Source organism: Anabas testudineus, chromosome 19, assembly GCF_900324465.2.
Source record: "Anabas testudineus chromosome 19, fAnaTes1.2, whole genome shotgun sequence".
In the NCBI taxonomy this organism is placed as follows: domain Eukaryota; kingdom Metazoa; phylum Chordata; class Actinopteri; order Anabantiformes; family Anabantidae; genus Anabas; species Anabas testudineus.
Window position 1 is genome coordinate 12,521,747 of NC_046628.1, and position 26,102 is coordinate 12,547,848.

General features: G+C 39.7%; 1 protein-coding gene across 1 annotated transcript in view; it reads left to right on the forward strand.

Annotated features, from left to right (window-relative positions):
* Positions 1-26,102, forward strand: part of dock1 (dedicator of cytokinesis 1) — a 151,877-nt gene that overhangs the window by 25,119 nt on the left and 100,656 nt on the right. Inside the window, exons 11-24 of the mRNA XM_026352157.1 lie at positions 969-1,041; positions 3,018-3,097; positions 4,550-4,675; positions 4,904-5,028; positions 7,551-7,649; positions 8,201-8,273; positions 10,969-11,072; positions 11,628-11,811; positions 16,729-16,826; positions 18,974-19,063; positions 20,295-20,395; positions 20,482-20,610; positions 22,506-22,614; positions 25,555-25,625. Of these exons, the coding sequence (XP_026207942.1) occupies positions 969-1,041; positions 3,018-3,097; positions 4,550-4,675; positions 4,904-5,028; positions 7,551-7,649; positions 8,201-8,273; positions 10,969-11,072; positions 11,628-11,811; positions 16,729-16,826; positions 18,974-19,063; positions 20,295-20,395; positions 20,482-20,610; positions 22,506-22,614; positions 25,555-25,625 (1,462 nt within the window). The remainder of the gene's footprint in view (positions 1-968; positions 1,042-3,017; positions 3,098-4,549; positions 4,676-4,903; positions 5,029-7,550; positions 7,650-8,200; positions 8,274-10,968; positions 11,073-11,627; positions 11,812-16,728; positions 16,827-18,973; positions 19,064-20,294; positions 20,396-20,481; positions 20,611-22,505; positions 22,615-25,554; positions 25,626-26,102) is intronic.

The window sequence follows — 26,102 nt, forward strand, 5'->3', positions numbered from 1 at the left end:
TATTTTTCAGAAGCACGGATAATCTTTAAACTTTGTCTAACTTTGAATATCAAAATATGTGTAAGTCTTAGAATAGATCCCTTATTTTGTCTGTTACCATTCAAAGTAAGTTTTGTGCCAAAGCCCTTGCCCGGATGAATAAATATTGGCTTTTTGGCTAAAACTCAGAGATATCCAGCTAAAGCAGAACGAGGAATTAGAGTTTCATTTATCTCCTGTTGGCAAGCTTCCAGATGTATCATAAACTAATTAGATTGGCGTTTTGCCCACAGTTATCCAACAGAGAAAATTATGCCCCTCTTTTAGTGTCTTTTTCTCTGTGCCTCTTGAAGAGAATGCAAATGACAGTCTAATTTATGATACTTTATCTCTTGTCATCTTCATCATTGCTGCTGTACACAGCATGACGGACGGCCAAATTTTCATTATTAAGGGTTATACATGTCTGACCTCCGGCCTGCAGTCACACACACTGTCTGAATCTCTGCAGAAATTCACTCATTGACTTCAGTTGAAGCCTGTGTAACAGCCAAATTCAATAATCTGTTTTGATGCAAGTTCTCCAACTTGGCCAGCTTTTATCTGGGAAATTGCATAGTCAGCAAAAAGAAGAAGAATTGTCTTGAAACGTCTTTGTCTTTCTTCTAGTGTGACATCATCCAATTTTGTACAATGTTCCAGCAAATCTCTTTTAGACTGGTTAGAATATTGCTCTGCTCAGTATTTATTTATTACACAATGTTTCTGTGGTTTTCCATTGATTTAATTTCACCTGAAAAGGGCAAAAACCCAGCTTCTTCCCTCACATCTCTGCCTCTGCCTTAATTTGTGCTCATTGAACAGAAGCCAACAGTGGATCCGTTTCCTCTGATTTGGCCTCATCGATTATTTGTGTTTCTTTTACAGCCATGCTACACTTTGCAGACATTGAAAATGATTAACCCCCGCTGTTTTTTGTTTTCCAACAGTAATGGATATCACTGACATCATAACAGGCAAATTGGACGATGAGGACAAGCAGCATTTTATACCATTTCAGCCGTAAGTCCATCGTTCAGCAGCACACAATAAATCACATTTTTACACTTTTTTAAAATACTTTATATCACAGTTTTTTTAAGGGAGCCTAGCGTTCTTTTAAACTTATTTACCACAAAAAATGGCAAAGCTGATATACAGTAGTTTAGCTTCTACACGTACATACAGTATTTTGGGTATCTGCAGTATGTCAGTGAGACGGTGCTTGCGTTTTTTTAAGTCTTGAATACTTGACACCTGATTAACAGGGTTTTAAGACAGTATTGCTCCCAGTTCCCTGCTGACTCAATTAAGAAAATCTCATTAACTGCTGCCATTCTTGTATAACAGCGTACAGAGCCAGACTAACCTTTTCAGTAACGTGATTTCCTGCATAATTGGAAATGCTTCAGATTCAGGCAGTTTAGCTGGCAGATCACCTCACTTAACGGTTTTATCTGTGAGCATAAATCACAGAAATTAGAGCCTTCCAGTGTGAAGAGAAGAACAAGATCTACAAGAGGTTATTTATGTCCAAGTGTGAATATTTGCCACTGACTTTTAACTGATGAAGTTTTGAAATAGCAGTTCCACAACCTATTGTTACATGTGCTTTCAAGGCTGGCAGAGGTAGGAAGTGAGGAAGCCATTTAGGAACGGTTTGACACAGTGATATAATTTGAATAGACTCTTGGCATTCAGGAAGAAAAGTTAAAATGCTTTCAGAAATGGACTAAATAGACCAAAATCCTGCTGAAATGGTAATTTTCTCTGAAACTAGGTTGATGTAATCTCTGGCTTGTGGTCTGGAATCAAACAAGACAACATTAAGGAAAGGAAAATTTAATGTTGTACTAATAGGTTGGTTTATTGACAAAGTTAGGTAACAGCAACACTGATAATGGACTAATCATATAAACTATTTAATGTCAAGCAATTGATTAAATAGTTTATATGCAATCTAATCAAGCAATTGATTAGACTTAGTTGCACTAAATTTATAAATTGAAGACATCAGCCTGGGCTCTCACTTGAAACATATCCTGCACACAGTATCTTTTTAGTGACTTATTGTGTGCAACTCTTGTAAAAATGCTGCAAATATTTTCAAATTTGTTGAATGATTTTTGCAAATTTGAGGCGAAGCTGGTCTCGTTTCTATTGTCCTACATTGTTTTGTTCCATGAATGTACAAATCTCTGCTTTCTTATTCGATTTTCTTGCTTGGATTGGTTTTGGGATTTAAAGTTACAAGCACTGACAGGCAAGACTGTCTGAGTGACAGAGATCCTTTACTGCTTCCACCATGCTGACATCACCACTATCTTCTCTTTCATGCTTATTCTGCTTGTTTAGAGTCACATACCCTGCAGATGTCACATACATCTTTCACAGCTGCCATGCATGTGTTGCTTCCCAGATCACATCTGCTTTTTTCTTATGCTCTCAACATCACTCCTTTCAGTTAATTAATTCTCTTTACACCTGGAGCCCTGTGGAGCACATGACATGACGTTATATTTTTGGTTGATTTGTCATTAAAGTGGGGTGACTGTGTGTGAGGGATTGGATCTATTCTGGTGTTTTGCAGGGATTTTATTAGGTATCCCACTTCCCTCGGGAAGGTCAAGCTTCCCACTGCTGCAGTGGCTAAATGCTGACTGGGCAACATTTCCTAAATGGTGATTTCTTTGTGTGTTTCTTTCATTACCCATCCTGCCTTACTGTTAACTGCTAACAAGTGGCTTTGTGTCTGTCACGGTATTCGCATCACTCTTCGGTATGTCTCTCTCTCTCTTTCTCTCTCTCCATCTGTCTTCCATCCCACTCCCCTCCTCACAACCATCACTTTGTGGCTCTTCCTGCCCCGCTCCTCCTCTTCCTGTTTCTCCGCCATCTCTCCTTCTGTGTGGTGTTTGCCTGTTGTGTGCATACTGCAGGCTAGCGTTGGATGACGCCATTCGCCACAAGCAGCTGAACATCTCCCGTTTTTCACCCAGGGTGGCAGGGGAGAACGACTTTCTCCAGACAGTCATCAACAAAGTTATCACCGCCAAAGAGGTCAATCACAAGGGTCAAGGTACAAGTGCAAGGTTCCGAAAACAACAACCAGGGTTGAAACGGAAACTCACTACACTACTGCCTTCTCTTCTATAAAATTATGTTTATTCCTGTTGTCTATGATGTACTAATTCACGGTATAAAGAGCCAACCTTCATCTGAAACTTGGCTCTTCTAATGTTGATGAGGATTCTTCACCAAATATCCAACAGTACTTAATTAAAGCAGCATTTATTTGATGTTGTATTCTTTTAGACATCTCTTCCGATGGTTGATTAGAATTAACTGAAAGTGACACACTCATAATGCTGATGCAGTCTTTTCATTTTTAATCCAGTATTTTGGCACACATTGCCTTTTTTAGGAAACTGTGGAAGGGAACTTGTGCCAGACTGCTAATAGAATAAAAAAAAAAATACAACAGAAGATTGTATAAGAGTTGAGAGTGTCTGACTTTCAACTACTTCCCTAGACAGATACCAGCACATCACTACAACATGTCCTTCAGCACTTTACAATATAAATAAAATATTAAAAGATGGACCTAAATTGTAATAATGTTAGGAACACTAAACACATAAAATAACTTTATTATAACTAAATTCTTACTGTGCTGTCGTTATTTCATTTCAGAACTGCTCATACAATTTAGCATTATCCCCAGCATACTGTCCTGGCAGAGTGTTGAAACTGTTCATCTTGCTAATAAGAGCATAATTCTTTGTCAAGTGCTCACACAATAAATCACTGCTCATACTATAAATAGTTGCCCTCATCACCATGACTACAGGAACAAAGTACTCCAGCTGTTAATTGAGCTGGTGAGTATTCTGCAAAGACCAGATCTTATCAGAGGTGTGACATCTGTGGTTGGAGGAACAACATTAGCCATCTAAGGAATTTGTGCTGGGAGCTGGGAAACTACATGACAGCCTCCATGGTATTGTCATGCCCTATGAAGATGTACTTGGATAAATGTCAGGTCTGCTCTGGCCCACACTGGGAAGATTAGCAGAGCTCTGAGAGCAGCTGTTACGGTCACGCTCATATCAAAAGGCATCCCGCTAGGCGAGTGAGAAATGTGTCACTCACTCATAAAGTGAAAGTGAAAACAGCTTCGGGGTTATTGGTGGTCTGTTGATTGCTTAAATTTTTTAGTCATTTGATGTTGTCAGACTTTTTGTGGTTTAGTCTTTCCTCGTGTGCACATCTTAGTGCTCACACACACACACAGACACACACACACCCAAAGACATTTGTTTCCTCTCTTATCATGTTTACCTAATCAGATCCCCAAGGGCTGCTTCTATTTAGTGCTGTGCCCTAGAGTTGTTAGGTGTCACTCAAATAACTGACAGTGGAAAGAAGAAGAAATCTCTTTTTAGTATTTTCCTGGGGCAGTTTGCTCTCAGGCTAACTTCTACTGACGTTATCTTGGTCCCGCCCTTCTATGCCTTCAATGTATCACCAGGCCTTTGGGTGACCATGAAGCTGCTTCCCGGAGACATCCATCAGATAAGGAAGGACTTTCCTCACCTGGTGGACCGATCAACAGCTGTGGCTCGCAAGATGGGCTTTCCTGAGATCATCATGCCAGGTTGAGTGCTTCCAAACATTTCATTCATTCATACAGAAAGTGAATTCGAATTAAGGTCTACTATTTAGCAAAATGCGAATGAGAGAGGATCCTTAGAAAAGAACATATCATACTTCATTAATGTTTGGTTACTAAAATATGTGGTGCCAAAATCTACATTTGACAAGATGGAATGAATTATACTATCATTTTTTTAAATCTGACCTGCTTCTGTTTTTTTCCCTAAAGGTGATGTGAGAAATGACATCTATGTGACGCTAGTTCAGGGGGACTTTGACAAGGGGAGCAAGACCACACCCAAAAACGTTGAGGTGACCATGTCCATTTATGATGAGGACGGCAAGAAGCTGGAGGTACAACTGATGATTGTTAACTTTGGTGTTTTTTCCTGGGGTCAGCTCCTTCTCAGCATTCAGCGCACAAGTGCTATAGCCAATCAGTCTCTCAGACAGTCTGCGATTTACTGGGCTTTCTTTAATCTCACACAGCTCAGCACGCTGCTTAACTGACCAGGACTCCTATAAAGCAGTGTGATACACAGGGCAGACTGTACGCCTGTGCCACCTGTCAAAAATGACAGAATGGAATATTGGTTCTTTTTGGTTGATTGACTAGTTTAAAATGTGGCTGCACAGTGGGAGCCAGTCTTTATAATTAACAGATGTTTATGTGTGTATGTTACAGACTCAAACATGCAGCAGGTTTTAGTTTATGGGCAGCACACTTTAAAGTTGCAAGTAATGAAATGTGTGAAATTTGCATTTCCTTTCTAGTGTAATTGCCTTTAGTAATGATGTTATGATAATGTTATTTCATCCCTTTGTTTGTGAACAAGCTGTCTCAACAGGTTGCACGTTTATATGACATTGGCCGCCTTCAGTACAGAGATAAAATTGTCTGCTTTATAGTCATGTACCAGTGAACAGGTGTCTTCTTGAATGTGAAAAGGTTTAGAGCAGTTGGACACGTTGTCGGATTATGTTGAAGCCACTGGGATATTAGGGGTGTGTGTCCATAGGAGTGTGTGTTTGTGCGTCTATGCATGTTTGTACCTCGTATTAGTTGAGCTAAAGCAAATAAGTTGTCGCAGGGCTATTGTTTTAAATTCCATTGCATTTAAGAAAGAGAGTGAAAGTCACGGGGACTAATCATGGAGGGGTTATTTGAGATGACAGGTCCCTGGTTGTGGGGGACCTCTGTGATTTCGAAAATCAGAAGAGAGCGCCGGTACTCTTGGCGGCCTCAGTCACAAACATAGATTGAGAGGCTTCGTCAGTGATCTGGCCCATGAGGCTGAGGATGTGTAGTCATCAGTGGTAAATATACAGCAAATATAATTCTGAAGTAGCGGAAAGCAGCAGTGATTTACAGTTCTGTTAGTTGGCACAGTATGTGATTACACAGTCCGATGCTTAGATGTCCCACTGAGTAACGCAGTATATTTGTTTATTAGTTTATTTATTGGGATGCCCATTAGTATCAGTAACAAAGGTTAGTTAGTTTTCTGTGGTTCACAAATTCATACATTATCAAATGTAGCATGAAAGATATCTTGATCCACAATACATATAAATCATACAAAATAATATAATCCATTGAATCACAGTAAACCATAGATGTCCCACCAAACTTAAAATTGTAATATTATGTATAAACATGTAAACACATGTCCTCCCACAAACACAGGTGAAGATCACATTGATCACATGCAGTAGATGTGAGTAAATGTGTCGTGGCCATTTTTGCAAAACCTATAAAGCTATTTATTAAATAGCCAATCCAATTCAATCCATACACTAGTCGCTTGAACAGTTAAATGTAAAGTATAATGACTCTAACTGAGACACGATTCTTGTCAATAGGTTTACTCTGGCAAATTTAATTTTCTCCTACTTCAAAAATATCTTTGGATATTTATCTCTCTTAGCCTTTTCAGGTTCTCTATTCTTCACTGTCCATTCCCGTTCTGCCTCTGGATTTTGTTATCCCTGCTCCTTCTCAAATAGGATTTGTTATGTTGTGTAGTGAGAGTCCAGACGGTGACTTCTTATCACCTTGACATATTAGCACACCACCACAAACCCTTCTCACCTGTGGCTAAACCTCAACAATTTCCTCCTCTTCATCTCTCCAAAAAATCGGAAGCTGTCATGAATCCTGGCCACTTAGTGAAGGGGCAGATTGTGCAAGCTAGCACCTGCCCCCCAGATCTGCTCAGTGTGGCTGGGGGAGACGGGCCCTGTTATTCCTCATAATTGCTGGTTGTCAGAAACCATTAGTGTTGGAGTATTTCAACAGTGGCACACTAGCAGGCCAGGGAGTCAGCTGGTGTAGTAGGATGAAAGAGGTAGGCTGGCTGAGCACAGATTGATAGAAAACAAGGCATGCTTTCCATCAGCTGTCACTCCATCCCTCGTGCCAAATCCCACAGTGGGGCAAATAATATTATACACATGCACCCTGACCTGTGGTAGAAACTCAGGGGATCCAGTAGGAAGACCAATTTACATTGCTGGATCCATTCCTTCCCTGGATCTCTTTTTGCAGACCCCTGTCTGAAATAATTTATTAGTAATTTATTCCTTATTTCCACTGTGCCGTCATGAGATTGGTAGCCAACAGACATGCGCTCATGCATAAAGTGCATCCACACCCTTAAAGGCCATTCTACTAGATTGAGACTTTCTGCCCGAGGGAGTGCATTTTATGAAAGTGCTAGTCAATTTTCCACATGCTGTGAGTGTGCTAATGAGTGATAATAGCCCAACCATCATGTTTTGGACCACTTTGAATGCTCTTACATCTAAACCAGTTCAACTGAATTACTAGCTATAACATTTGATAACTTATTTTATATATTTTTCTTGTTATCTAGAATGCGATCTTTCCTGGAGCTGGAGATGAGGGGATCAGCGAGTACAAGTCTGTCATCTATTACCAAGTAAAGCAACCACGCTGGTTTGAAACAATAAAGGTATGTGTCCCTCATCACTTCTACCTCCTCACTGTTTCTTCTTTGTTATCATTCTCAGTAATATCTTAGTCTTTTTTTTCACATTGACTGCAGAAAAACACTTTGATATAATTTTTAAATCCATTATTCATCACGACACAGGTTTCCATCACCGGGAATTTGTAGCATGAAGACTGTGGTGTCTGGTGAATAATAATCAATGAAGCTTTGATGCATAGAAAGACTGTAATGAATATTAAACCACACAGTAGATTAAATGGCCAATGTGGTGGCAGTAGAAATGTGAAGTTATTGATCCATGAAACATAAATACCATACCAGTAGCTTTGCATATTTTGGTCTGTTTACTGCAAATCAACCATACTTTCCATCACAACAAATCATTTTGCAAACCACAAAATTACATGTGAGATAAATCATGCGTTTTCAGTTATTTTCTGTTCAGAATGAAATTTAAAGCTCTCTCTGTTCTTGTATTATCACTAAGTTATTGTTTGAGACTTTGTGAATGGCTGTGGATGTTTCACATCCCTTTCTGTCTCTCATCACAGGTTGCTATTCCTATTGAAGATGTAAACCGGAGCCACTTACGGTTCACCTTTCGCCACCGCTCATCTCAGGACTGTGAGTAAAAATGTCATCATGTGAATAATCTCTGTTGCTGATGACCAGCTGCACATTTTGCTTCTAATCTATCTACAGTAAAAGTAATGGAAGATATCTAGTTCAAGCAGATGTGTTGCACAAGGATAAATTCTTTGAAGCTCGCCCTTAGTTAGAAGTATTAGTCTGCCATTGCACAATGTGGCATCCTGGAGTGGCTTGTCAGAGACTGCAGCTGGGATATGAAAAATGCCTGAGGGGGCTTGTTTGTTTATTGGGACCAGTGTCTAGCTAAATGCAGCCAGTGTTGTATGTCCTTCTGTTTTTCAACATTGTTTTTAATTTCGGGGGTGTATAGGGCAGCGAAGCCTGGTGCTGGCTGCCTCATCATCCCATCTGCTTGCCGCATGGCAATGCTGTCCCTTCTCCAGCAGGAATGGTGCGGGGAAGAGTGTTTTGGAGAGGTAGTAGAGGCCATCACAGTAGTAGAGGTGCTCATACACAACACAATCAATGGAAGACAAAGTAGAACTAGGAGGTTGTCAGCACAGGAAAGTAAACCTTCTCCCCTGTAGAATTGAAAAAAGTAATCTGCAGCTGCCCTCATCCTCTAGTTCCAAAATCCTCCAGCACTGTTTGCTTCCCACCTTCTTGCAGGTGGTTTGGAGGAAATGTCCGGGTCTCAGAGCTCACTATTGGTTTATAATCCACTTGGAGAGCCTTCTGTCATGCTCTGCACCTTGCCTCTCTGGGGACTAATGCTGTTACGAGGCATGCCTTTGAAATTCTGTGACTTGCGTTATCTTGCTGTAACGGTTGCTTTAGAAACTGGCTCACCTCAAGTGACTCTGTGACGGCACTGGCATGCTGATGCCGCCAAACTTCGACTTGTAACTGACAATTGACAATAGAGAGATATGTTGTAAAGGTGTAATGGCTGGATTAAATGGATTTGTGAATGATGTACAGTCATTTATTGTTGACATCAGTGTCCCATTATAAGACACCTGGATATTTATATGCCTGTACACATTAGTATAACTTTATTGAAGTTTCTTATTATCTAGCATGTCTCTTTGGCATCAAGCCACTTTCTTTCATTCCAGCATTGACTAAGCTATATCAGTAGTTGATGGTGATTTCTGGCTGCCGGTAAATACTGTAGAAAAGCTGTTGCATTTACGACTGTGAGATTTATCTTCTTCATTTGATCACAAGTAATGAAAAACAAGAGTGCAGACCGATGCAGTTTATCGTTCTTATCACCCTGTGTCAGACTTTAATGTCAATGTGTACATGATTGTTTCCAAAACTGAAATCATAGTTAAAGTAGCTTTCTGAAAACAGGATGTTTACATGTACAAACACATTGGTTTGCAGGAAGATGCCGCCGTCTGAATTCACCTGAACACGAGTCTATCTGTAAACACACTCGTTACCAGTTACTTTCTTATGATGATGTCGCAGGAGCTTAAAATACAATGTCCACATTCTGCTGGCAAAACATGTAAAGAGTTTCTGAAGAAAGGCAGAGCAGAGATGGTGCCAGATGAAGACGTTTGAGTTGTCTGCCTCTGCTGTCATCTGCCTGTGTCCTTCCTGCTTCCTCCACTGCTCCTAGCTAGTGCTGAACTATTAGTAGAAACACAGAGTGACAGAGCAGCTCATCAAGGCCACTACCGGCTCTCATGTGCTCAGTATCTCAGCCCCCCGGTTGAGAATAAAGCTAGCTCTAACACAGTACATCAGGCTGCCACCCTAACATTGTCAGGCCTCATCAGACTGATGGCTGCTATCAGATGCTGCCATGGCAGTAAGAGATTCACGCCATCTTTTCATCTGTCATTATGCCACTACCTGGTGAGTGGGTAGAGGATAGGCTTTAAATTGTGGCAAAGTACATTCAATCATAAATCTGAAGTGAAAGTCCAGCTTAGAGGTGGACGCCTGAAGAACTTCCACCAAACTTGACTTTGATTGGCTCAAAAAAAGTAACTCTGTCCTGAAAGTGACCTTTTCCCCCCCCCAGATACAAAGTTTTGAGCTTATGCTCTCCTTAGGAAGTCACTAATACATTTTTCTCAACTGGGTGGCATGCGTTCAGTGTTTTCCCTCCACCGGTTTCTCTCATGCCAGCCCAGCAATTATTCACCGGCGAGGCTGCAGGCAGCAAACCAATGAGGGGATTTATGCAGATAGAATGCACGAGATACTTCAATGAATCACGCCTCCCTGCACGTAAATTTGAGCTTGTTGATTCACAATGATGATGTATGTGGCCCTATCCAAATGCTTGGTTACAGGACAAAGTCATAACTCTCGTGCTTGTTTATGCAGTGCTTTCTCTCAACCCCCCCAAACACAGTCACACATGTGTGTGCATATATTCCACCATAGTGCAACTGCAGCTGTGAAATCTCTGTGAAGTCTTTATCCACATGCCAACAGGAAGTGAACACACAAGGTATCAAGATATTAATCAAGGCCTTGCTGCTTGATTATTAGAAACAATAATGATTTGATTGTTGATGACTCAATTCTTGACTCCACCTGACTCAGGATATCTAGTACTGTGCTTTTTATTTGAGATGACCTGTTTTTGTCTTAAAATGTTGACTAACTCGTTAAGTCAGCTCTGGTGCATTGTTATAAAATCAGTTTCTGATACTGGATAGCTGCTTTCTGTCTTCATGCATTTTGTTTTCTCTTCCCACAGCAAAAGACAAATCAGAAAAGATATTTGCCTTGTGTTTTGTGAAGCTGATGAGGTATGATGGGACAACTCTGAGGGATGGAGAGCATGATCTCATTGTGTACAAGGTAAATCGAAAATCTCCAGTAACACAGCATTAAGAGACTGTGTACCTGCTTGCGGGCCCACACTCATGGCAGAGATGAGTTATAGGGGAAAATGTTGTCTTTGTTGTAGTAGTAATAATAATAATAGCTTCACTGCTTTCTGTGGAGAATTGTGCAGCACTGTAGGTATGCATCAGCTCTCACAGTAAAATGAAATTATTTTCCAATTAAAACCCCTCACATAATGCTACCTTTGTGCCAAGGTGCACATTTATGTTCATTAAAAAAACAAATCTGTGAAAAAAAGTCCCTAAATATTTTTTTTTCCTTTCGCGTAGTGTTGCATTGATGTTTGTTATTGTTTGGCAAAGACTTTACACAAGGACTTTGACGTCTGATGATATTATACAAAAGAAAAATCTCACCGAAACTCGCAGTAACATAACACTTCATTACAACATAAACACCGATATAGATTTCAATTATACTGAAGAAATTAACAAGCTCCCTGAACCGCTTGTGTTGTAAATTGTACATTTGCTGATGAACTGACTGAGACTTATCCTGGATAATCAGGCAGAGCCAAAGAAGCTGGAGGACTCGTCGCTGTACCTGAATGTTCCAGCCACCAAGCTGGAGCTGGAGGAGAAGGGCTATTCCGCCATCAGTAAAAGCACCCAAAACCTGGGGAACTGTACCATCAGCAAGGACTCTTTCCAGATCTCCACCCTGGTCTGCTCCACCAAGCTGACACAGAATGGTAAGAGCTGCTCTGATGTGATGCAGGTCACTGCCTTTGACTTTGAAAGACAGATTGGCCGTGCACAGTTAACTACATGTGACTTCAAGTAGGACTCCAGGAACTCTGCTGTCTCGCGTTTCTTTCACACGTGTCTATGTTACACGCTTGCCTTTGTACAAGGGTTTCCCTTCATCCCCTTTTCCCTCTAACCTACTTTCTCTTCCTAAACTCCCCTTCTGTCAGTCAGTCTCAGTTAGGAGATTTCAGTCCATCAGCGGACAACAGCTCTGCTCTGTTTACTACTGTTGATTTGGTGCAGAGTTTTTTTTCCCCCTCCTCACAGAGTGCTGAGAAGCTCTATACTTATTAAGCTAAAGGAAATCCCCATCTTTGCCTTGTGGCTCATGGATTAAGGCTTTTGGCCTCTTGTGTCCCCCCACAGCCTTTATACATGTTTATAAATCCCACCAGACATAACTGTAAAACCTCTGGGACGTGATGGTATTTCCAAACTGTGTTTATTCTGGTTGTGTCATTGTGGATTGTGTGAGAAGCTGGTTCACTGTTTGTGAGCGATGGAATGCTTGTAGCTCTGATTTCACAGTTACTCTAAAGAGAACCATCCCAAATGTCTGCTTTGCTTTCCTCTGTGCTTGATCCATTGTGGTTCTTTGTTTTTTGGTATGCAGGACTGAGTCACCATTTTAATTTGAGCCTAAATGAAAGCTTCCTCCGTCCTCTCATTCTTTTTTGGCCACAGCCTGAAAGAGAGTGGGAATGACAAAAGAACAGATTGACTGCAGACTAACATTTTTTAGAAGTAAAACTAATTGTTTTATTCTCCCAAAGCAACACTTTGTTTAAAGAGTTATTTTGTTATGCAAGATAACACAAAATTCATTTGAAATAGTCACACAAGAATGCTCAATGGACATGCTCAAAGGGAACTGTTGAACCAAATTGATATTGTGTGTGGTCCAACACTTTGCAGTTTGTTTCCAGTATCAGATTAATGACTGAATAATTCTTATAATGATGCAGCTCTCTATGTTGGCCTGTATAAAGAATTACCACCAAGGTGCTAAATATGATCAATTATTTTGATACTTGAAATCCTTCTTTCAGGAAAATATGGCCTTACAGTTCACAGTGAAACAAAGACAGAGAACCTGAACAACTAACTGCCCAATACATTAACTGACGATGGTGAAGGACAATGATAGCAAAAGCAATATCCATCAAGCAAAGGTTTAGCTGTATTTTCCAAACCACTTTATTTGAAAACTGAAAGCGAGTGTACCTGGAATGGCCATGATAATCTGTCATTGCACGGGAATATGGGTGAGTAAGTACGTTAGGTCATAGTTGAACCAGGAGTTCAGTCTCTAAACTGTTTACAACAGACTCTTTAAATAATAAATCACTGTTGACGTGGAGGTGATTGAACCTGCATGAATGTACTTCTGCAGTGTTGCTGCATTTTAGTACAGTTTGATCTGTGGCATCACATAAATGGTCCACATTCTTCCATCAGGTAAACACAGTGTTGCATTGTTGGTTTGCTAATGATCAAGTGTAAAACACTACTTGTGAGGTCATATTTTTGCATATTCCAGTTAAGGAACTTTCTTAGTCCATTTTTGTTTGAAAAAAAAAAAAATCTTGACACGCTGACATTTTTGGAAACGCTAAATTTTTGGCTTTGAAGAAAAGCAACAGCTCCATCTGCGTCATTTCTGCCAGCTGCCACATTATTCCACTGGTTTTATGTCACCTTATGGTAAATAATTGCTATTTAACAAAGACCTACATCAGAGTAGTAAGCTTTGTTGCTCTCTTCAATGCAGCCCCTGATAACACACAACAAACATTCATAAAGCCTCTTTAATGAAGTGACTGTGGAGCCCAGAACACGGCTTGGTTAGATCTCTATTTTGTTCTGCTGTATATTTTGTGTGAGGGGGGTTTGCATGTTCCTACAGTAATATTCCTTTTCAGGGTTATTAAGTTTAGTTTGCAGTATAAATTGTTAGAGAAATAAAGTTATGTGTGCCCTCCTCCTCTTCTCAGTGGGTGGTAATGGTGCCAGGCAGAACCTGCACACACTGATTACACTAGACAGGGGGTAATGTCATTAGCTCCATTAAATGTGCAGGATATAACGCACAAAAAGAAATTGGCCAGCACCACCCTCCCTTTCTATTTGTCTTCCTTGCTGTCTTTTCTATGCTTTTCCCTCTTACCTGTATGAGGAAGATGGAAAGCAATGTGTGTGTTCTTGTGAGATGATTCAAGCAGCCTCGCTGCTGATATTTACCTGGCACTTTGTGGTGGTAATTTGCAAGGCACCAATAGGCACTTGGGGATCAGGATGCCTTGTCACTGCACAGTGAGTTTGATTAAACAGAGGTTTGTGTGTGTACATCGTGCATCAGTGTGTGTCCCCCAGGATATGTCATCCCACGCCAAAGCTCTAGGAAAAGGTTCAAGTTCTTTTAATAAAGCAACGCAGAGCCAATCTATCTCAGAGTGTGCCGGAGTCGGTCTGCTATATTAAAACCTAGAAATTCTTAAAAAACTCCCACCCAAACAGCTCACTAGATCAGCCAGTCAGCCAGTCAGCCAGTCAGTCATCCTTTCATCTTTCTGCATTTCCCTTTTTTTTTTTTTCCAGTTTTACTTCTAATATGAATTCTCATTTGCAGTCTTGGGCGCCTCTTCACTCATAGCAGACAACCTACTTTTACACATTACTCTGGGCTCTGGAATATTGTAACAGTTATTCTTTACTATTAACAGACCAAATAAGGAATTAATTGTAAAAATAATGCATATTTGATTGTCTGTTAGCTGCAGCCTTGAGTGGATCTACTCCTCTTATTGGCTCAATTCATATCCATCTAAACTTAACCAGACTTATTCTGGCAAAGGAAAAAGAAACGGCACTTTAATGCCCCTTTGCAAAAGGCTGCTTACTTCATACACATGACACATCATCCCAGATCCCAGACCCCCACATCTGAGATAAAACACTTTTTAATTAAGCTAGATTTATGCAGGCGGTCTCCCAGTGCTGGGAGCTTGTGTGAAGTGGCTGCTGGTTCATCCCTGGGTATTTTCAGTGTACCTCACTAAACGGTGGCTGGAAGAGCAGCAGAGATGTACTGACAGCAGAGCTGGGAGTAGACCTGGCCTAGTGAAAGATGTATTAATGTCATGTTCTTACCTTGGCTGGTAAGAAAAAGGGAATATGTGCTTCCTCTGTGTTTGAAAATGCACTTATGTCAGTGTACGTAACGTAACTTTAAAAACAAATTCAAGGCCGCTTCTATTAAGACATAAAGAACAAGCTATTAAAAGCACTTAGCGGCTGTGTTTGCTTGTAAAAAATAAGCAAAAACAGATCTTGTAAGGGTAGATGCACTGTAAACAAACATTCAAATGGTAATGTGTCTTTTGCATTTCAGTTGTGCAATGACAATGCAATCAGTTCTCCTAGAATTAATTACTCTACCCCTCACCATCTGTCAGTTTTGTAGCATCTTTTAAATTTGGCTGCCTGCATAGACATCCAATCTTGAGCAGATGTTATTTGTCCAAGGCACTCGGTTATTTTCTTGTAACTCCCTGGCAAAACAGATCTCTCTCACAACCTGTCTGACTACCCCATGTGCTACTAAGTGGTAATAACATACTAACATACTACCAACAGGCCTGAGGTGATAAGATGTCAGTTTTGTAAACCATATCTTCTTGGAGAGGGGTGATTTGAATGGGGTCTTGTGACTGATTTCTGAAGATGATAGATAACAGATAATCACTATATCGACTATTCTTCACTGGGATTGCAGAACAGGGAGGTGGGACAGGTTCTGTTCCTCATAGGGATGTTGCTTTGCTACAGTAGGTCTATTTGCTCTTTCTCTCCAGGCTTCACTAATAATATATTAGTCTGCTATAAAAATATTTCCCTTTCTTATTTGCATCTTTACCAGACTATATTTTAAAAAGATTAAAGATGGAAACTTAAACTGCAACTTTCTTAAAACATTTATATAGTTTTTTAAGCCAAATGTTCATTATCTCTACTTTGTCCAGTAGGACTGTTCTACTGTTCTGCTGCATTGTGTAAACGAAACAAATAATCAATTATTCAGGAAAATAATGCAGATTAATTGATAAGTAAAATTATCATTAGTTGCAGTGCTTGAGTATTCTAGAAAATTTGTATTGCACACTCACAGAACAAAAATAATGGTCACTATGGTCAAATAATGGTCAATTTGTGTGACCTAGCTGGCAATACTGCATATTGACCTTTAGTATCTCGTGTGGTTTAAGTGCCAAAACATCTTATACAGCTTCATAGAAACTATTGAATGTCTAGTTTATCTCCAGGCTTTGCAAAGATGGACCTGATGAAATCACCTGGTTAATCTTTTGTCTTTATGAGTTGTGGCAATAACTTAACAATACATTTAGCTGTTCTCTAAACGGAGTGGTGATGCTCTGTGCCTTAAATAAATGTTTTTAAAGACAAATGCTTTGTCCTAAGAAGAGATGTGCCTAATATTCACAAGACTGGTATATACAAATTGACATTAATGCATGTTTTAAAGCTCCGAATTTGATTATCTGCCAAAGGTGGTCTGACTGAGTGCTCCTATTAGTTTGACCAGTCACATCATGACTCATCCAATTGTGCCCAAATTCATTTTTCATGATTAAAGTGAGAGATCTAATAGAATGACTAATGCTATATTTGTGAGATTTACACACTGCCTTCTTTGTGGAGAAACACCTTTAACAAATGTCTGATTTCAACACTCATTAAATTAAAATGTTCAACCTAGAGTATAATTTGTCGCTGCCTCTCCATCCCTCTTTGCACTGTATTACCGTTGGCAGGATTAACTTGGAGCTTTTTTCTTTCAGTGGACCTGCTTGGCCTGCTGAAGTGGCGCTCCAACACAAGCCTTTTGCAGCAGAACCTTCGTCAGCTGATGAAGGTGGAAGGTGGTGAGGTTGTCAAGGTAAGGGGGTCAGAGTCCTGTGTTGTCCTGCGTTGTGCTGACTACAGTTTGTCTGGTGTCTTTGTACATTGTATATTTGACTAATTATCAAACTAATCTATCTCACTAGCTTGAAGTTTGTATCCTTAAAATGTACGTTATTCTCTTTCCAAACACAGATTAGTGAGTAGTTTCCAAAATCTACAGTTTTTTTTCTACATTGAAGAGGGAGCAAATAGCACAATGCAGAGAACTGAAGGGGAGGAGATGACCTGCTGCCAGAAATGTATGCAGGCTCTTTAAGTACTCAGCATGGGACAGATGAAAAAATAACTCTGAAGAGAAAGTTTTATGTGGGCTGGCTGGGGGCCTGGCATATTGCAGCACATCTAAGGAAGTCCTTCACCCAGACAGTTTTGATCAGGCTAGATAGATGTGTCAACCACAGCTGGACCAGTTCATTAAACCACAGGGGGTGATTATTATTACCACCACATTAGCATTCAGTCTCTGCAAAGCATTTGAGCAAGACTGTGTGCAATTGGATAACAGTTTGGCATTTAAAAGGCAGTTTATCAATATGTTATACATTGTTATGGCTGTATACTGTATGTTAGGTAATATGCATGAACCTTGAAGTGAATAGGTCACCCTATTCTTGCTTGTGAGATTCAATTGTGCTTTAAACTCCACACTGTGCATGCTGTTTTTTGTTTCTTGTTGAAAATGTGATGAATCTCATCCATCCTGAGGTGACAGACCAAGCACAGTATGGAGTGATAGCTCTGTTTCTGTCACTTTTACATCTGTTTTCACATTGCCTCAGAATTGTCTGAGTAAATGAAGCATGTTTCCCCAGAGCGGCAGGGTGTAGTATAGTTAGTGTTTTGGAGGTACTGCTGACAGAGAAATTATTACTGTCTTCATAGAACTATGTTTGCGCATGTTAACAGCTGTAAAGGCTGTGTAATGGGTTGTACATAGCAGGGCTCTATGAATGAAGAGCGTAATTGTTTTGCTCTTTCCACGTATACACACAGATAGACTAGTAACAGCCCTGCTTTATTAATAAAGCAGTGCTTGTGTTAAAGCCACTGAGAGGTCAAAACTGGTCAGCCAGCCTGAGGGTGCAGTATGCAGAGATGAGTAAATGTCTTACAGTTGGTAATAAATATCAGTGCTCCATGATGGACAGAGTTTAGAGAAGGTAAGAAGAAGAAAAAGAAGAAGCCTAGTTTGAGATTCACCTTTTTACAAGTGACTCTTTGTGAGGCATAAAATATAAAAAGGGAAAATAAGTACTCTGTACTCTCCCCTTTCTTTAATAGCTTCTTTTTAGATTTTGTGAATATCACTATACACTTAGTATTTTAACATTTAAGACCTCAGATCAAATCAGGATTGCCAGACAACATTAAAAGCAACCTGAACTGTGAAAGATGCTGCATCTCAGTAGGAGCGGCACAATAATCAACTCTGTCATCAGCATCCACATGAACACTTGTGTCACGCACATTTAAACAGATTATTTACATAAATTCAAAACCCAGTACAGAACTTTGAGCCACTCTATTTGCAATTGTACAAGAAGATGATTTGAGGCCCTCAGGCTGTACACATTGCTATTTGCCAACTAACTCACTGCTTTGTGTGATTAGTGTGCTGATATTACATAGTTCTTCAGTACTGCGTCAACGACTTTATGTAAGTTACTAAATAATGTAGCACAATAGTCTATCATCTATAGGGTGAACCAAGTATTTAAAACATTTGCTGCAGTAGTAGGACTACGTTTTATTTTAAAGCCAGGCCAGTAATTAGAAAATATATTATAAAAGCAGCATTTTAGCAAAATATTTTCACTTGGGTTAATTGTTTAGAAGTAGGCCAAGAACCACACTTGTTTGTATTAAACAATTTTTCTCTTATTACTTGTTCTGTACTTGGGATTAACACGTCTTGTTTCTACTGACATGATGGATAATTCATTTGTTTTAAAGTTCATTGACTACTGTGATGTCAGATGGATGTTAGATGTCCTTCATAAATCCAGGAAATCCATTTGACTCTGTTTGATCTTGAAAAGAACATTGAAAGCAGTTTTGTTTTTGAGTTCCTTTAGTTCTGATGTTTGTCTGCAATAACCTGTCATGCGTCTGTCATTCTAGTTTCTGCAAGACACTCTGGATGCTCTCTTCAACATCATGATGGAGAACTCTGACAGTGACACATTTGATACTTTGGTGTTTGATGCCTTGGTAAGCAAAGAAGCACACGCACTAACAGTAGAGCAGGATTCATGCCAGACGAGTTTGTTGTCAGTGTAAATAAACTCTTAGATACATTCTACTCGGATGCAAATGTAGCATGTCATATCTTTCATATGCTAAACCCTTTCTGGTGAGTGTCTCTGCTGTATGTGCTAGCCCCTATGATTTCACAACTTTTTGTTTTTTTGTTTGCGCCACAAGTGTTGCAGCTGCCTGCTCTCTGTCCTAAACTTGAGTTCTGGGTAAACGTTGAGTTTGTTTTTGATTCTGGAGAAAAGTGTAAAACATCAAGGTATCGTAAGAAAGGTGTAGACTACTTTATGTTCTGAGCATGAAGACCTTAGTTTACAGTTTAGTTTACATTAGTGTCTTGTGACATATGTGTTCTGACGGGATGTGTTCACTTTACCTCCCTACAACTGTGGACCTGCTTGTTTTTCAGCTTGTTTCACAGAACACACCTCATCCATGTAATCAGCAATAGGTAGGGCAGGAAGGACTAGAACACAAGCAGGACATGGGAGCCTGAGGACTATGCTTGGGAACCACTGCCCTACAAGAATAGTATTTGAGTGTATGCCAGGGCTATGCCTCTGAGAAAAGTGCCAGCTACCTGCATCTGCAACATTGCAATTACAGTTGTGAAGGATTTGTACATGTAACCAAAGAAACTGTTCCTTGTCGTTGATAGATAAGATCATAATTTACTGAGAGTAGGGTACACAGGCTTCATCTCACTGCTGCACTGATTTGCATGACTTTGCAATGCAGGGTAGCCTTTTCATTAAAGTTGTTTGTCTAACATTTAAGTTTTCATTTTCCTGCAAGGCAGAGCATGAAGACGATTTTGGAAAAGGCAAAAACAAATTAGCTGGATTTTTGATTCTATAACTTTGCAATGTACTAAATCAGGTATTTGCAAGCAATGAACTGACAGCGTATCAGAGAAAACCTGTCTTGCATGCCTTTGCCTAACATGGTGTACATTTTAAAAGAACATTTTTCACTTTCATAGAAAAGAGATAGAAATTGTGTTGTTGGGTGTCCTAGATAATCTGCAGGGTACAGAATTGAAAGCAAATGGTTTTCTGCTCAAATGCAGTCTTGTTTAATTTCCCAATCTACTTCACCATATTGAGAAAGATATGCAGTTTGCCCTGCTTGTCTGCATGACCCATGTGGTTATACATTTTAATGAATATGCCTTGTTCTCTGGCAGGTGTTCATAATTGGGCTTATAGCAGACAGAAAGTTCCAGCACTTCAACCCTGTCCTGGAGACCTACATTCGGAAGCATTTCAGTGCTACACTGGCGTACACGTGAGTTAATTACCCTTTCTACAAATGACAGTATGTTCCGTTTTGTGATTGTCAGATTTCTCACACACACTTTTATGTGTTTTTAGGAAGCTGACCAAAGTTCTGAAGAATTATGTGGACAATGCTGAGAAGCTGACAGACCAGCTGCTGAAGGCCTTAAAGGCTCTGGAGTACATATTCAAGTTCATTGTCCGCTCCAGAGTCCTCTTCAACCAGTATGTACTGATACACACATAACATGCACATACCGTGGCAGAAGAGGGACATTGTTGTCCTCACTCCTGTAGATATAAGGGAGTGATTAAAATTTCTCTTATTACTTTTGTACTAACCCAGTTAAAACTACCTGGTGGGTTTTATGTTGTAGCTGATCAGTGAAGATTTAAACAACACACATGCACTGTGACTATTTTGGGCAACAAGCACTCTTTATTGATTTTATACTAATACATTTAATTTCTTCAGTAGTACAGTTATTCCTTAAATAAACTTGTGGTTTCAGAAATCCTTTATAATAAAAGTCAGTATTGTATGCAGCATTGATCTTCGTTCTCCACAGCTCCTGCTGCTGTTGAATAAAGTTGAAATGGGTAAAAGTAAGCAATCTTTGGGTGAGGTAATTTCTATTGATCTGTTTATAATTGGCTGTGGGGATGTTAAATGGATGATAATTTTGTCAGGCCATGGAATGAAGCTATTGGCGGCTGAGGGGCTGATGTATGATCCTGGTCTAATTGAGTGTGCAGAGTTTGATTGGTTTTCTGTCCGATGTCTAGAGGACGCTACGTCCTTTGCCTCACATATAAGACCAAAGCAACATCACAGTCTTCTCTACAGTTGTCCACACTGACAGTGTGTGCCAAGTAGTTCTTTTTTCAGGATAACCAGTAGCAACATCCAAAATTAAAGTGCACCTGCTTTTTTGTATTTGTGGAGGCATTTCTTCTTGTTGGTTGGCAGGATCACCTCTGTTAGGCTTTTGTTGCTGACTCAGACTCGGTTTGAAACTCGTTTAAACTGCAAAGTTGTGCTTGTTGGAGCCTTTCATTCAGCGCTGACTCAATGGTGCCACGTTTACATCAGCTTTTTATTGCAGCCCAGCGGAACATTTCTATGAAATGGTAGAGGAGACAGTGTAATCACACAATTTCTGCCCGTGGCTTGAGACTAGTGTAGCTGTCTGGAGCGTGCTCTGGTCCCTGATGCTGCAGGTGAGAAGCAGCTTTAAGTAATTGTTGTTGTGGGAGCTTTGAGAGGGATGACTCAAATCCCATGATTTCTGGAAACCCGCAACAGTGACTATCCTGGACCATGTAATACCCACGGCCTCAAGAGAGATTGTTGCACCACAAAAGGCACCACTCTGGAAGAAAGCAGGAATCTAAACACTTCACCGTTCTTTGACCTCCCTCTGTTTCAGCTTGTCTTTGAGTTTCTCTCACCAATTACATCTTTTTTTAAAATATAAGTGGTTGACACACTTAATTACTTTGCAGCGTGTGCAACATGACTCATTTACAGTTAATACCCACTTGTGGAATAAAACTAATTTTAATTTTTGGGGATTATGGAGGAAGCCCTACTTAGTGTTCACATGCTGCTAGAAATTGAGAAATGTTCTCTGCAATTGTTCTGTGATCACTGGCTTTTACTGTAGTTGGTATTCGCTGGGCAGCATTTGCTTTACATAACGTAACAAGCAGATAAGAAATACTGCACCCTGGGCAGATTAGAAAGTAAAGTCAGTGAACCCTTATGTGAAATTAGCTCTCTGTTTCTTGTATAGTTTTCCAGGAGAGTCATTAGCATAGATCATTAATTTCTCTGATTTTTGTTTCCACATGACAGCAGGCAGGTGCTTCAGGGTCTTGTCATGTTGTTTTAAATGCTAATCTCGCTGGCAGCAAGAATGATGTCTGTGGTTCTGATCCAAGAATATTTGCATTGATAACACACACAGGCCATTCTGGTGGCGGCTTTTAATGATTTAACAGGGAAGCATCAAACTCTTGTCATTTCCACTCCGGGCGGGGCTGTTTACACAGGGATGAAACAAACAACAGCCTTGTGATCATCTGCCAATGTAATTCTCTACTTCATCTCCTCCCAGGCTCTATGAGAACAAAGGAGAGGCCGACTTCATGGAATCCTTGAGGAACCTTTTCACATCCTTTAATGACATGATGAACAGTAATTCGGAGAACACTGGCATGGTGAAGGTAGGCTGGATATCGCTCAAGTTTAGTGCTAGGAAATATCTGCTGCTGCATGAATAGCAAATACATCTGCTGTGATGTGCTTTGGATGCCATTCTCTTAAATTGAATATGCATGAGTCTGGTTAGATGTAAACTAATGCAGCAGCTTATTAGACATTCATTTTAGTCTCTATGTCATCCATCTTTGTCATGTTTCTCTGTCTAGATTTTCCTGATCCTGATCTGTACTCTCATTTTGTCCCTATGTGAATTTAGCATGGCTGCACATAAAATAAAATTAGGTATATTAGAGTATATTAGAATATCTTCTATTCCTTTCAGTATCCATCTATAGAAACAGACTACCACTCACACACCTATTCACAGCTCTGGGCAATGTAGAGCTGCCAGTTAACCTAACCTGTAACCTGCATGTTTCTGGACAGTGAGAGAAAAACAAGGGTACCTGGAGAAAACATGCAGGCAGGGGGAAGATAATAGTAATATATAAACATTTTAGGAAATATGGTTATTTATTTTGAGTACTACTGTTAGGTCTCTTGTTAAATATGAAGATACAGTCAGCAACTTATCTAGCTTTTAGTTGGCTAAGCTAAATAACCACTGTGGCTTGATAAATGAAACATGTTGTATCTTAAAGATTAAGGATCTGTCTGGAACTTTTTAGGTGCAGACAGAAATGCATACTCACTGACCAAAAACACAACTCTGGATTAAAGTTTCATATAAATTCCAGCACAGGTATAAACAAACGCTAGAACTAATGTGAATTATTGAGGTATCTGCAGATCTTAAATCCTGGTCAATGTGACACGCTGTATTTGTTATCTATCTACATCATGGAAGTGAGGTAGAGACTTAACGTTAAAAATGTTCTGTGCAGCCCTGCCCTTCAAGATTTGTCTTCCATCTGTACATTTGTTGATTTCTCTTGCCTATCTATGCTTGTATGTATGTGTTTGTGTTTTTCATCTCTTTTCCACTCTCACCTTGATTGCCCTGTGGCCTGTGGCTCCTCTGGCCTTCTGCTCTTTAGCTGCTCCTTAAGGTATTTATTTCATGTCTTTCTTTCCTGCTTCTGCTTTTAAATTTGAATTTTTAGGTGCACCTTTACTTTTGTGATGACGGCTATCCATGTTAAACAACAGCAAAGTTAGAAAATGTGAGCTGGTAATAAGTAGATGAGATTGCACACCAGTTCTGATACTATAGCTTGGCCCACTGGAGGTACTTCAAGTGGATTTTGGACCAAAACTACTTTGATAGAACCCCACATATGACCTCTTTAAGCTCTCCCCAGAACGTTTTCATTTTATTGTCCTTCCCCCAAACTTGGTGACTCCAGATTTGAAACCAAAAACTATGTTTTGTCATTTTGTGCAGATACACTTGAACCACACATGCGTGCATCTATGCTTTTAGAGATAACATAATTGCTGGGTACATGCACCTTGGCACACCTACATTAGATCCATGTGCACACTCAACCATAGTAGAAGCTCAGGAGTCAATTAGGAGTCAGTTGCTGTGTAATTGGGTGAGATATTAGCTTTACTGTCAGTAAATTAAAAACTGATCTTGAGGAACGGGCATGAAAGCAAAGAATCCTGGTTTCTTCCAAGTGTGCCCTCGTGAATGCACTATGACAGCTGGAAGCTAATGAGGAGTCCCATCATAAGTGAAGTCTGAATCCTGATGAACATCTGGACAGACTGAAAAACACAGACACTCAGAAATGCATGCCTCTGCTAACCAAGCACACTCAGGAGTAGGAGCCCCGAATGAATTAAAGTAGCACTTCACACATCACGCCCCTGCACAACAGGTGGGAGTTTTGTTGTTGCTGAGAACAAAGCAAAAAAGTCATTGTGTTAAAAGGGCTTCTTCACTGGGTAAATAGAGGCAATAGATGTTTAATCAGAAACATCCAAGGTTACTGATTGAATAGAAGTCAAACTACATATTTAAAATCCTTCTCAGTGAGTTTGGTGAAGCCGCTGATTTTCATAGCTTTATCTTTGGAGGTCATAAATATACCCTTGTTTGAAAAATCACGCTAATCATGGTTATTCTCCACCCAATCTGTTTTTTTTTTTACATACAGTAAAATTGTCAAACAGAAATTGTTTTCACTGAGGGAAGTCAGTAACAGAAGGATTTTATTCTGGCCAACCTCATTTTAACACTTCTAATTACCTATCCCATATTTTCAGAAACAAAACATGAACAATCACGAACTGTGGATTGTAGCAGGCAACGTCCAGCAAACCTCGTCTGTATGGCTAATCAGTCTCTATGAGACTGGCTGGAACTGCTGCTAATTTGCACAGATGCTGTATAAACACCCCAACCCACCGTGGCCGGAATTTAGTAGCAGTCAGTTATAGAGAGAAATGTCAGCTCGGTTAATCATTCCCATTATTTATGCATGGCTCTGTAATCAGCCACTGGGTGAACACACTTGATGACTTTGTTATTGTGTCGATGGATAAATGTAGATCCTATCTGTTTGTATTTGTGATCTTGGGGAGAAATCTTCCTTTAAATTAGTCTTTTAGTTTATTAGAAGTCACCACCTGCCCTCAACTGGTCTCAATTAAGTAAATTAATTCACATAGGAAAAGAATACCCAGGAACTTTATTGTCTGGCCCTGCCATTGTGTAGCAGGTTTTGTGTGACTTAATATGATTTTAAGTTGGTAAAAAGAACATAGCATAGAAAAGATTTACCATATTGATCATCAACAAATACGTCTTCTGGCTGAGAAAGTGTGAAGTGAATAAGAGAGCATAAAGCTACAAGACATATTTACACTAAACACACAAAATACAAACACGTATAACATATTATATACTCAGGTACAGAATCTGTGTTGGAATATCAGCCACTGATTCATTTTAAGATAATAATAATCTTCATATTATTTATTTTTTGGTAAAGGGTGCTGCACTGAAGTACCTTCCCACCATTGTAAACGATGTCAAGCTGGTCTTCGATCCCAAGGAACTAAGGTAATTTCACATGTATATGTATATTTCCATGCTTTATTGATATTACAATCACACCTGCCGTAGACTATTATAGTTCAGCTCTCAGTAGATCGTACTGAGAATTGTATGAGTGCTTAAAACTCTATAGCTCTTGATAATAAATGATGGTACTATGGTATTAAATTCAATATATTTTTATTTATTTATATATTTGTAATAATGTCAACTAAAATGGCACAGAATTGTCTTTCTCACCACGTAGAAATGAACGGACTGCCAATTTCAAATGACCTTCATAACCTTTGACCAAAGCCTCATGTCCATCTGTTTTTGGGGCAGTCCTCTAAAACTATTTTTGACGACTCAAAGGACATTGCATTTATGAAAAATCCCTCATGGGTGAGCCCTTGATTTTCTGTCCCATTTCAATGTCTTTAATCAAGTATGCTAAAAGGACACCGCACAAAAACAAAATGGAATGGCCTAATTTGTAGAGCA